A 13,039-nucleotide genomic window follows, 5' to 3' on the forward strand; every position below is an offset into this window, starting at 1 on the left:
CTGGGGCCTTGGGGAAAAGGAGATTGGTGAAACAGTGACCCAGAGGAAGGGGAATGAAACAGTGAAAGGAGGGCTTCAGCATGGGGGACCAGAGAAGGAAGAATGGGGAAAGCTTAGTGAGTGACAGGAACACTAGCCCAGAAAGGCCGGGGCAACCCGGCCCCTGACACCCCACCAGGAGCCCAGGCAACCCCACACATTCACCTGGGTGCTAGGAGAGGGGCCGGTGGGAGCATGTGGGTCCCAACCTCACAGCTAGGCTGGATGCAGAAGGAAGGGGATGGGCAGCCACTAGTTGCCCCTGGCTCCCAGGCCCTGAGAACACAGCACCAGGGACGGAGTGCTGTGCCCCTCACCAACCACAGGTCCGGCGTTCCCAGACGGTGAGGAGCCGAAGGCTGAGGAGGGCCAGTGGGGCTGCCTCGCGCTGGGACCCAGGCCCCTGAGCACACACTGCAGGCAAGAGGCGGGCCCTCCAGCTTGGGGTGTTCGGCTTAAGGATCTGCTTGTTTGTGGGAAGGAGGGCGGCATAGCCTTGACAATCCTGGCGGCTCCACCCAAGGTGATTCCCCAAGGCGCGGTCAGTACAGTCAGCCTTCCTGGAGCTGAGAATTTCTGATGAATCTTACAACCCAATCCAGTGAGAAAAAAACACCAGAAAATACTACTGTAGCCCTGGACAATTTCTTAGAGTTTATGACGCTCCACTGTCCACAGTCACGGTCTACACTGCAGAGGCACACGGACACACACACGCTCACACTCACCCCCACACTCTCCCACACTCATCCTTCCTCACGCCGCTCACAGGGGATGGGCCTGAGAGGGAAGTCGTCTGTGGCTGAGCAGACCCAGTGGAGGAGTCTCTGTGAGGAGTAGGGCCACGATGCTCCCCAGTGGGTTGCACTCGCGGGGTGGGGTGCCGGCAGGCAGCGGAAGTCCACAGGCTCCTCAGGCTGCTTCCTCCATGGCTGGGAGGGTCCGGGGACTGGCTCCACAGCTGGCCGTCTCCACGAAGGTCCTGGTCTCAGGCTGGAGTCCTTGCAGTGGCCTCAAAAGTCCCACGATTCCAGCCACCTGAGCCCGGCCATTGGACTTTGGGGGTCCTGGGCCAGGGGACCTACCATCCCATAAGCCAGAGGGTGGAAGAGGTAGAAGCTGCAGGGGAGAACCGGCGGGGGGGTTGGGGGGCAGTTGGCACCCTAGGGCCTCAGCAGAGGCAGGGAGCCCTGAGACCCCTGACTCTCAGCTCCTCAGACCTTCTCTACCTACGGGACCCACCCCAACGTGTCAGCACGCCTGTGTGACTTCACCACCTGGGGACACCATACTCTGAGACCTTGAAAGAGACCAACGTAATGACAGTAAGGGAAAAGGGCTCTTCTCAAGAGGCCCAGGAGACAGAGCAGGCCAGGGTCTGGTCATGGGCTGTGTGGCCCAGACTCCCTGTTAAAATGTGGACGTGCTCTCAGGTCACAGGTCCACTATTCCCAGTTCAGGACTTTATGTTGCCCCTGGCCCCTCAAGGCCAGTGATGCTCAACCACAGATCTGTGAGACTGTGAGATGGGGGAGGGGGCGGCCTGCCAAACAGCATCCTCCCTGCAGTTACTCTGAGCCACACCGCCCCCCCTGGTGACCCTCTACACCTGCCCCCCTGCCCCCCGCCAAGAGCTGTGCCAGCTGGGAGCCAGGTGACTGCAGAGAGGTGCTCTCCAGCATGGGCCAGGGAGGTGCAGAGCCGGGAGCAACCAGCTAGAGGCACAAACGCAGGGCGTTGGTCCACGTTTCTCTACCTGCTGCCCCTTCAGGTCACGTGCAGGGCTTTGGAAACTGTGGCTGACAGGGCCCAAACCGGGCTCAACAAAACCAGAACCAACCTCTGGAGACAGAGCCAGGCACCAGTGTGCTTCAACAGGGGTTCCAAAACGCACCCAGGGCTGAGGCCTCGGGGTTGGGGGGCGGGCCATGCAGGTGCAGGGGGTGCTCACCTGTAGGCAGTTCCCAGGAGCAGGGTCAGGATGCCCAGCACGTGCACGCATCTGGCCAGTGGATAGGAGGCCAGGCTCCAGGCACAGAGCCGCAGGAGGGTATCCCACAGAAGGCCTGGGGAGGAAGGGAAACCCCTCATTGCTCCATCAGAGGACGTCTTCTGGGGAGGCAGATGGGCCCCTCCCCGCACCGCCGCTCCACGGTGGTCTCATCCCGCCTGCCCACCCTCATCACCCAGGTCCTGGAGGGCAGTGCTGACCTGTGAGCATGCTGGAGAAGAGCATGGCGGGGAAGTAGTGGTGGAAGTAGAGGACCCGGCCCATCAGGAAGAAGGGGAAGTAATGCATCATCCAGCCGAACAGGAGCTGCCCGCCTCCTCGCAGCAGGACCTGGGACAGCCCTGGGCCCCAAGCAGCACAGCCCGGTCAGCTGACAGGGATGGGCATGGGGCCTGCCCCGTGCAGCTCTGCCCCTTCCTTGCCATGTGACTCACAGAAGCCACATCACCCGAGTGGGCCTTCTGTCCCTCACCCCACAGGGTGAACAACCCTACGGCGGCTGGCAGGAGAAGGAACTGCTCACTCCCCAGCCCGGGAGGCCTGGGCACCCCCGGCAGGGGGGCCCAACCCCAGCAGCAGGCCGACCGGCCTCCGGCCCCAGCTCCTGCATCTCTGCTGCCACACAGATCCCTGCAGCCAGACAGGGCAGGGGTGTGGGCACAGGGGAGGACGGGGGTTGGGGAGGGGCGGCCTGGGACCACGTCTGCAGACACGGAGCTGCAGAGGCAGCAGAGGACCTGTGTGAACGTCTCAGATGCTGCGGCCCATGGCCTGGGGGCTGCTTTCCTCCTGACTAGAGGACAGAAGAGCAGAAGAGAAAAAATGGGCAGTCGTGCACAGAGTGTAGAGGTCAACGGTGAAGGCTCTGAATGCAGACCGCCTGGGTGTGAACCTCAGTTCTGTCACCTACTGGGACAAGGTTCTCAACCTCCTTGTGCCTTGGTTTCCTAATCCATAAACAGGTAATAAACTCTGCTGGGAGGATACAGGGTTTAACACAGCGCTAGGCATCTGGTGCTTTGAGCTCTAAAAAGTCACAGAGAAGAAAAGGGAAGAAGGGGAGGGAAAGGCAGAGGATGGCCCATCAGCAGGTAGGCACTCCCCAAGTGCGGGTACCCTGCGGGCTGCTAGGTGGGGGCAGGGGAGCCCAGGAACCAGACCTTCAACCTTGACAGGCAGATGGGCGCCCCTCTGCACAGCCACAGCAAAGATGCTCGCTGAGAGGATGTAGAGGGCGATGCTCAGCAGGTTCAGCCACCAGATCACCTGCAGGGAGATGGGCACAGGCGGGTGAGAGGAGGCAGCAGCGCCCCGCGGGCACACTCAGGGCCCCACCGCAGCACGCGGGACACTCACCGGGTTACCCAGCAGATACACTCGGAAGTCAGTGTCATTGACCCCTGAGAAGCGCAGGCCCTGTGGAGCAAAGGACACAGACTGGACACAGGGCTCAGCCCCTCCCAGCCACACGAGTCTCCAGGGGAGGAAGACGGGCCACCTGTCACACAGAGGGAGCCTGGGCAGGAGGCTTGGAGCAGGCGCTTTCTCCGTGAGCTCCCTGGGGAGGCTGGGTCCAGCAGAGCACAAGCAGAGCCCATCTCTGGCCACCCTCCACCCGGCGAGGCCTGCCTCCCCACCCCGGCACCCCACACCGCCAGCAAGGCTCCACAGCCTCCTCCTTGGCTCCATTCCTGGGGAGGAGCTCTCGCTTTGGGCCCTACCTGAAAGTTGATAGGCCAGTGCCAGGGTTTGGACGTGAACTCGTTGTCCTTGGGCTTGAGACCATTGTTCCCCTGCAGGAAAGTGGTAAGGAAAAAGCTGGTCCAGACAGAGCTCTAGAAGGCCGATAGGAACATGAGGGTCGGGCATCTCTGATGTGTGGCCACATGTCAAGACAAGCCCTCTCTCCTCTTCCTTGCTGGCAGGGGAGAGTCAGGGGTCACTCTCAGTCACCGCACACCTGCTGACCACAGCTGCCCCACTTCGCCCAACGAGCAGGCCTCCATGTCCCGGCAGAGACAGTCCGTTCAGACTCTCTCTGCTCGAGGGAAAGAGGCATGACAGACCTGTTTCCCTTGGCACAAAATATATATCCATCTTCCTGGCAAAGGATAAGGTGTCAAGAGGATGAGGAGAGGGGCGTGTAAAATCAGGGCTCACTTATTTGTTTCCTTGAAAGGCCAATTTCAAACCCAAACCCAGAACTCTTAAGTCCTGGACTCTGGAAAAGTTACTTTAGCCTAGTGTTTCTCAGTAATTTTTTTTTTCATTACTATCTGTCCCCAGTCAATATTTTTAAGATATATTTTCCTTAAATACTCCCTTGCAGTGACATTTAAAGCATTTTTTATTGTGGTATAATTTATAGATAACATTATATTAGTTGCAAGTACACAACATAATGACTTAACATTGGTATATACTGCAAAACAATCAGAAGAATAAGTCCCCTCATGACATTTTAATACTATAGGTATTCTGTATATCTGTTTATATAATGAATGAATACCTGTGTTTTATACATTAAAACCTGTTTCCTTTTTTCCGCCCTCTAAGAATGCATTACCCCCTGGTTGAGAAAGCACACTTTAGTCTGAAGGACTCAATCTCAGTCCCTTCAGTCCACCAGCCAAGAATATCTAATCACCTGTCTTCATATGGCAAAATCAGACCTTCGCTAAAACAAGAAGGAAAAGGGTCAGGATCCTGGATGCTAACCAGCAGGATGGTGCCAGCCTCGTCATCAGACAGACTGAGGAGGAGGAGTCAGGTCAAAGTTTCTCCACAGGGGCACTACGACACTTTGGGCTGCAGATGTCTCTGGTGGGGGCTGACCTGTGCAGTGTACAGTGGTGAGGATCCCTGGCTTCTACTCACTGGATACCAGGAACACCCCTACCCATTATGCCAGCCAAACACGTCTCTGGAAGTCGTTAAATACCCCCTCAGAGGCATAAATCATGCTCTACTAAGGACCACGGGTCTAGCCCAAGAAAGATCCAAGCCTGGTTCGTTGAACCACCAGCCAGGGCCTTATTAACCCAATGCCTCAAGGGCTTAGGAGTCATCTGCAGGCCTCACTAGGGTGGCTGGGTTGCTCCTTCAGGGTAGAAAGTGCAGCGGGGTGTCAGACCCAAAGGGGCTAGTTGCTCAGCCCTTCAACCATTATGGCCATCTTAAGAACCTCACAATGAAGAATGAATCATTCTGGACCCCAGAGCAGCTGCTGAGGGAAATCAATTCCTTCTAGCCAGTACGGTTCAGCCCTAAACCCAGGGACTCCAGCCAGAGTTAGAACAAGCCAAGGGCATCCTACACATTAAACTCTTCAGAAACCGAGCTCCTTTAGTAAACCAAGAAATGGAAGCAAGGAAAATCTGTATATCTGTGCATTGTTCTCTATGCTTAGTACCCAGGAGGCTTGTTCCAGCTAACCTCAGCAGGCAAGGTGCCTTCTCTGCCCAGGCCTGAGACTCCTGCTTGGCTAACAGATGCCCTGTGGTTTCTATTTTGCTCTCTCTCCCCACTGTGACTCTACATCCGTTGAATAAGAAAGTTTCCTTATGTCCCTTTTCTTCTTTGATTCCACCTCTTAGATAATGAAAAAAGAAATAAGACTATTTATTTAGACTTGGTCTTAAAATTCTACCCAGACCTAAAATGATATTTCGACTGACAGGCATATATTCAAAAGAGCTCTGTCATCAGGCCACAGTGACAGCTACAAGCACAGAGTCAGGGAAGAAGTGACCCGGAGATCGGTTACTGTCAACTCATCACCTCCCAATGTGCAAAAATGACAAAAGTTGAATTTTTAAATTGAATCTGCTGAAATAAGTCAACTGTATTTACCAAGTGCTGCTTACATAATCACTTCCAGGAGTGACCAACTGACAATGGCTCGCCAGGAAAGAAATAACAAGTGCTACTGCTCTCTGCATCAATGCAGAGGTCCACAAACCTGGCTCTAAACATTGTTCCTGCAGAGCGCTCGTTTTCCAGAAGTCACAGTAAAGAGGTTTCTCCCTCTACATCAAAACTGTAGCAGGGTTTTTCCAATTCAAAGAGGAAATTTTAAGCTGGTGGGTAGAATTTTCTCAATTTAAAGATTTGGTCTCTCAATTGTTCTTAAACCTATGTCAGCTGTCAACTACTAATGACAGAGTACAAACAGTGAGTCTTTAAAACCTTGAAAAGCATCAACCATGCCCCCCTATGCAGTTTGTTTCTCTGGGAACATGAGTGGGGTCGTGGTTGGGATTTTATGCTGCATATAAACAGCATACTCACACTGGCCTTTCATCCTAGCTGATTCTAATTTCCTATGATGGAATCAACTATCAGTGTCTCATGACTTTCAACCAAGAGCACTGTGATGCTCAGAGGCTCTGCCACCTGAACAGATCTGAGAATCACTTAGAGACAGAGGAGTGTAGTGGTCACTAGCACTGACTCTGCAGGCCTAGATCCACCGCTTCCATTTAGCTGTGACCCTGGGTAAGTTCCTTAACCTCTGTGCTCAGGTCTGTCTTCTGTAGACTGGGGACAGGAATCTCTGGAGGACTGTAATGAGTAGTGAGTGAGTTAATACACGTGCAGTGCTTACAGTAGTGCCTGGCACACAGAAGCTAAGTAAGTGTTCACACAGTTACCACCAGCAGCATCACCACCATCATTTAGTGCCCTTGAAGACCAAGTTTCAGTCAGTATGTGAAGACACTTTCAGAGTCCTCCACAAGAGGGCAGCGGGCCTATAGCATGGTTACTGATCTGTGATCCAAATCTGCGGATGCCTGAGAGTTCTTAGAGAAGCTGCCCAGTGGGAAGGGGTCACAGTACCCGGATCATCACCAAGTGGGACTCCAGCATTATCTCAGGGAAACTGGGCTGCAGCACCTCCAGGCTGATGTTCGGCACTGGAAAAAGAAAGACAGAGGCGTGAACCTTCCTCACATAGCCTCTCCTCACAGCTGTCTGTCCACGATATTCACTCTGCTGCCAGGGTCTGAGTGTAACCTTCTTGACAAGCCAACAAGCCTGTGAGAGTGTTGAGGAATTCTCCATCATTCCCTCAGCCTGTAGCACTCAGCAGGCATTCTGAGGGAGGAAATGGCAACAGATGAAAAGCTCCCCCCCCCCACCGCACCCTCCACTGGAGGCACCCACAGCCCTTGCGCTGTTACCCTTCATGATGGTGCTGCCCCAAATGCGGCTCCCACACCCGAAGCAGGTCGTGAGGACTGAGACCCAGCCTATCTCATTCACCAAGGCATCCCCAGGGCCCTACAAGGCTCCCAGCATACTCGTCAGTGAATTGTTTAATTAGCTAGTTAATTAGCTGGTTGGTTAAATTAGGTGGTAAGAATGAAGTGGGAAGCATGCAGAAGAAAAATCAAGCCTAAAGGGGGTAGTTTAGGAGGCAGAGGATGAGCTCAGAGACTCGAGTTGAAACGACACTGGACTGGAAATGTCAGATTGGAGCCTGGGAGTATAAATACAGGATCGATCAAGGGCCGTGGCCATCACCTTCTGTAATAGCCTCGGCTGGATGTGGGGAGGGGAGGAGCCTACGCAGGGGCAGAGAGGGAAAGCACCAGCTTCCTCTGAGCCTTGAGGTTAGGGAGGTAACCACAGAGGGGACAGAGAGCCCAGAAGGAGGCAAGCGGATGGACCTGCATTGCAGGCGGCAGGAAGAGTCAACCCCAGTGAGAGGCAACCAGCTCTGGCCCCGAGTGAGGCCACCGGTCACTTGTGGGAGAAGAGCGTAAGAAGGATAGGAAGTCTAAGTGAGCAGGAAGAAAAAGGAGCTGCCCATGCAGACAATTCATATGAAGAGACTAGGTTTAAAAAAGGAAGATAATGCAACAATAAGATACCATGGCAGCAGAGTCTGTAAAGGGTTATTTTCCTCAGATGAGTGTGACTTAGAGATGTTCCCTTCAGAGCCAGCCCAGGACATGACCTCACTCACATTTGGGATTGATATGGTCCTCCACGTTCCAGATGGAGCTGAGGGTTTCCTTTAGGTATGGTGTGCATGTGACTTCCAACTGCTCCCAGCCCCTGTGAAAAGGAGTCACAGATGTCTCTCAGAAGACTTGAAACTCACCAGACAGCAGTACTGCAGCTGCATGGAACTCTTCTCTTTCCAACCTAGTGGCCATGCTCTTTCCAGCCTCTCACTTTTCTGCTCCATGACTATCCCAGAAGTAGTCTAGCATACATCATGCCCAGTTTAGAGACACAGAACCAGAGAGTTATCACAGGCCAGAGATATAAATGCTCAACTATTACAACACGTAAAACACCACAGGAACTCTGGAGCTCTATGCTCCATAAAGTTCTTGATGCCTTTTCTCCTTCCATCTACCAGAAAGACAAAGCAAATACGAGGTGAACACTGATCATTCGGGAATGGAAGTTTGGGGCATTCTCCTTATAAGTGTGAAAGGAAAAGCATGAGCCACTGCTGGGATGCTAAAACCCCAGAGACTTACCACTTGGGCAGGACCTTTCCCGAGGAGCCCAGGACACAACCTGTGACCAAATGGATGAGACGAATTCGACTTCTCAGCACTTTGATTCGGTTTCCAAATTTTCTGTTTATAACCTCAATCCGCCAGAAGTCATTCGAGTCCCCTGACCCATTCTGCCACATAAATCAAGAAAAAAATACAAAGAAAATATTAATAAGATGACTTCAGAGAAGGCGCATCAAAAAAGGGAGATGGTCAGCCTTTCAGATGCCATCAGGTTACAGAGGTCAAAGACCAAACTGGCCTAAGTGACTGAGGTGGGAAGGAGAAAAAGAGGGCCAGAGAAACATCCCAAGGAACATCCCACATAACTGCCATTTCCCCAGGCCTCACTATCACAACCAAGAAAAGTAGTATGAAGCCTGGAGCCTGAAGTCCAATTCTTCACTTCGCAGAAGTACAGTTTAAGTTCTAAATAGATGCTTCTGCCCTTAAATTAAACTCAAGACATCACCATGAACCAACAGAAATAAATTTGGGTCATTTGTCACCATGGCCATACGGACACTCATCCATCTAAGGAATGTCTGGCCTAGATATCAAACTGTGGAAATTTTGACAGTTGTATCTAATTCTCATCAGGAGATGCTCACCAGAAACAGATGAAGTTCAGAGTCTTGGCTCTATTATAATGTGGGATAAGCAAATGGAAAGAGGATTGGGAACTCTACCTTAAGGAACCCAGAGTCTTTACTGAAGCACCAAAGCCCTTGGAAGGGAGCTTAGACAGCTAGTCATAAATCTATCTTCTCACTAGGTGTTTTTGCTTTCAAACTCCTTCCCAAGTCCGAAATACTCATAGAGCTTCCTCAGTAAGCTGCATCACCCCAAGAAGTAAACAGCCAAAAGCAAGGTAGACAATATTCCTCTGCAGAACAGAGAGGTAATCTGTAAAAATAAAGCCAATGAGAATTTGGGATCTGGCAAAGGATAGACCTGTCTATTCTTCTGGGTTCATATTGTGGCCCTGTGGCTTCTAAGTACAATATGATTTTAAAAGAGACTCAAATAGTATTCATATTTGACATCTATTATGTGTCAGAACATAAAAATGGCATGGTTATTATAGAGGCAAGAGATGGAAAAAAAATAGACTTCACAGGCGGCCTTTCCCACAGCAAGCCTAGCCAAAAAGGTCCTGAATGCTAAGAGTCCCTGTGCAACCAATCGTTAGGAACATTCCGGAATTCTGGGAAGGGCGTGCTCCACCTCATGGCACTGAGCCAGGCCCCTCAATGTTTGGCGTCCTGCTCACACTCGAGTGGCTCACTTACTATGCCATAGCCAGTGACCTGATAGTGCTTCCGGGTCAAGGGGGCCTCGTGATAGTGACTGTGCAAGTTCCGAGAAGTCCTAGAAATGAAGAGAAGTGTCATTATCTTGAAGAAAAGAGATGTGTGATGTTTCTTCTTTTACCCAGGATATTCAGAGTCATCTGTTCAGGGAAGAAAAATTAGAATCCAAACTACAAAATCCAACAAACCAGGACCTTCTTGCCCATTCACTCACAAGAAATACCCAGAGAACTGGAGAGCTGCCCAAGCCAGGAGGGACAGACCGACAGGAGTACTGGACCACGTGCCAAGAAAGAGGCTTCACTTCTTGTTCACCCATAACTTGAGCAGGGGGGAGAGGGGATGACTGAACACATTGGTGGTTTGAGGCAAGCTAGTCTGAGTTATGAGGCAGCTTTAGGGGGAAGAAAATTAAAATTTGTAATCCACATGTGCCAGAGACAGGCAAACCTCCTCCCTCTCATCTACTGTTTCTGCTCCTGTCAGTTTTACCAAATGGGGATCTGTGCAGGAAGTGGAAGGTTACCTGAGATTTTACTTTTGCTTTTTGTAATAATCCTTACTTTTATCTATAACAAGTAGTCAATGTTCATTATAAAAATAAAATTAAAATTTAAGTATCCATAATCCTACTGACTAGGGAAAAAACACTGCTTTTATATCTATATCTATATCTAAATATAATGACCACTGATTTTATTTTAAAAATCTGTATGTGATAATTCACATGAAACTTTTGCAGGGCTGCTTCTGTCATCTACTGTTCCCATTCATTTTGTACACAGTGCCCTATTTCCTTGAGTGTTTGGTTACTTTTGGGGTGCACTGTTACTGAAAAACTATTTATAGGAATGGATAACAACATTTCTTTCCCAAAAGAGGGTTCACATTTGCTTTTGGCCAGGTTCCTAGGAGACATTACCACATCTAGGATTATGTTCATTTAAATTCATGCCTTGAAGATTTTGAGACAATCCATGTAAAATGAATTTGGATTGCAAATCCATATGAAGATCAGTTGGTAATCACTACTTCTCAGGAATCAGATTTGTTTCCCTGACAAACCTTAACCCCCAAGGCACTCTGACCTCCCAAATAAACTCTGAATATAGGTAGATAGGGCAGATTTACCCTAACACCAAGCGTTTGGGGGTTATAAATCTGAAGTGAAGATGACAATAACTCACCACTTTGGGTGAGCCTAAAGCTTGGCCTTCAAAACTTCTCTCAAGAGGCAGTCAAAAACCAAAACTCAAGATCGTAGGCTCAAAGCAGAAAGGGCCACAGCATCCCACATTTTCTCTGTATTTCCCCTTTCACTGAGATTTTGATGTAGTAATTCCTTACTATCTGGTCGGTTCTTTATGCTTTTCAGAAGATGTTTCTACATTGTTCTGGCATTTTTAGTTATTTTCAGGGAGAACACTGGAGAAATGAACTAGTTTGCCATATTCAGAAACAGACTCATATCTTTTTAAAGGCAACCCCTGAAGAAGAAATTTTGGGCCATTCAAATACTGCCCCCACCCCCTGCTGCCCCTGGGCAAAGGGAAACTGAAAGGTACCCTCGAAGTTCAACTCAAAGTCCAAAGCTTCCCAAAGCCAAAATAGGCACAGTAATTATTCTCCCATTTTAGCATAGCAGCCTTGCTCCATTTACTAGGGCCTTGGTCCACATCTGATTCTGTTTATTTCCTGCTTAAAAGAGCTTCCTACCTTTGGCGCTCAAACCACTCATTTATGCCAAACAGCAAATTTACTTACTCTTTGTGTTCTAGTCGAATGATGTCTCCATGTCTCACAAACTCCACTGGGTGTGAAGGGTCTAGGGGATCTGCTAAGAAGAAACAAGCACTGATGTCCAAAATCGTTCGCTCATTAAACTAGTATCAATCGAGGGCCTACCAGTAAAGAGTGATAGTATTTACAACGTGGTAAGTCCTGTTCCTGCTGACTTCCCCGGTGGCTCAGACGGTAAAGCATCTGCCTACAACACGGGAGACCTGGATTCAATCCCTGGGTTGGGAAGATCTCCTGGAGAAGGAAATGGCAACCCACTCCAGCACTCTTGACTGGAAAATCCCATGGTCTGAGGAGCCTGGTAGGCTGCAGTCCATGGGGTCGCGAAGAGTCGGACACGACTGAGCGACATTTACTTTACTAAGTCCTGTTCGAGGTGCTGACAGAATGCTGTGGGATCAAAGCCAACTGTCTTGAGAGGAGAAGGGAAGCGTGTCCCAGAGATAATGCTGGAAAAGACTCTTAAAGGAGAGGGAGAATTTGTCAGGTGAACGAGTGGGGAAAAGGCACAGAGGTATGAAAGAGAAAAACTCATTTGATCAATGGCAAATGACTTCACATGGTTAGGGTGGGCAGAAAGGAGAGTGGGAATCGGCCAGGGGATGGACAAGTGGGGCAAGACTGTGTATGCCAGGCTGGGAAATGCGGCCTTTAATGGCCAAGCACTGAAGCCCCCAACTAGAAGATTTTTAAGCTGGGAAGATAAATAATAAGATTTTCCTTTGGGTAGTAAAAATAAAGTCTTCCAAATATTAATTCCAAGCAAATGATCATTTGCACAGCTCTCTTCAAAATCAAACATTACACCCTGCATATTTTGCTAGTGATTATCTTGTCTCTGACAATAGACTTGATCAACGTGAACCAAAGAAAATGATGGAAGAAAAGGACTACTTCTATATCATCAAAAAGTCAAGATCAATGAAGATCTAATGAAGTGATGACAGTGGAAAAGGAAAGTGGCAGGAATCAGAGCAACACAGAAGGATCCTCGCAAATTTCTGTCCCAGGAGTGGACACCAACACTCAAGGTCAGGAAAGAGATCTGTCAGGACAAATCACTGGCTCGCAAGAGAATTAGAGAACTCAACTAGAGAGATCCCCATTCCTACGCTGTCTTCTAAGGTTTCTTAAAAAGAATAATCAGCAAGATGACAGATCAGATACATCAACGGGGAGGGAAGTTTTACTTCACATGGGCCTGTAGAGGAGGGGCACTCACGGCCATCAAGAACACAGAGACCTTCATCAAGACAGTTCCCACTTCCCAAGTGCTTGAGGCAACCTGCCTTCACATGACTCCTTCATTACTGGGTAAAATGCAGCCACCTTAACCTGGAAGCTACAACAGGGTAACA

The 13,039-nt window shown here is 50.1% G+C and overlaps 1 protein-coding gene across 6 annotated transcripts in view; it reads right to left on the bottom strand.

Moving 5' to 3' along the window:
• Positions 1-672: 672 nt before the first annotated feature.
• POMT2 (protein O-mannosyltransferase 2) overlaps positions 673-13,039 on the bottom strand; it is a 41,891-nt gene continuing 29,524 nt past the window's right edge. For 2 of the 6 annotated variants that reach the window (XM_042252792.1, XM_042252790.1), the window contains 11 exons: positions 11,646-11,718; positions 9,861-9,939; positions 8,548-8,699; positions 8,022-8,113; positions 6,890-6,966; positions 3,772-3,885; positions 3,407-3,466; positions 3,211-3,316; positions 2,251-2,391; positions 1,991-2,105; positions 673-1,158 (listed from right to left, as the gene is read on the bottom strand). In XM_042252792.1, coding sequence (XP_042108726.1) covers positions 1,053-1,158; positions 1,991-2,105; positions 2,251-2,391; positions 3,211-3,316; positions 3,407-3,466; positions 3,772-3,885; positions 6,890-6,966; positions 8,022-8,113; positions 8,548-8,699; positions 9,861-9,939; positions 11,646-11,718 — 1,115 coding nt within the window. In that variant the 3' untranslated portion in view covers positions 673-1,052. The remainder of the gene's footprint in view (positions 1,159-1,990; positions 2,106-2,250; positions 2,392-3,210; positions 3,317-3,406; positions 3,467-3,771; positions 3,886-6,889; positions 6,967-8,021; positions 8,114-8,547; positions 8,700-9,860; positions 9,940-11,645; positions 11,719-13,039) is intronic. The other 4 variants (XM_015097206.3, XM_042252791.1, XM_015097205.3 and 1 more) reach the window with 4 other exon arrangements.

The sequence above is a fragment of the Ovis aries genome, chromosome 7, assembly GCF_016772045.2.
Source record: "Ovis aries strain OAR_USU_Benz2616 breed Rambouillet chromosome 7, ARS-UI_Ramb_v3.0, whole genome shotgun sequence".
NCBI lineage: Eukaryota > Metazoa > Chordata > Mammalia > Artiodactyla > Bovidae > Ovis > Ovis aries.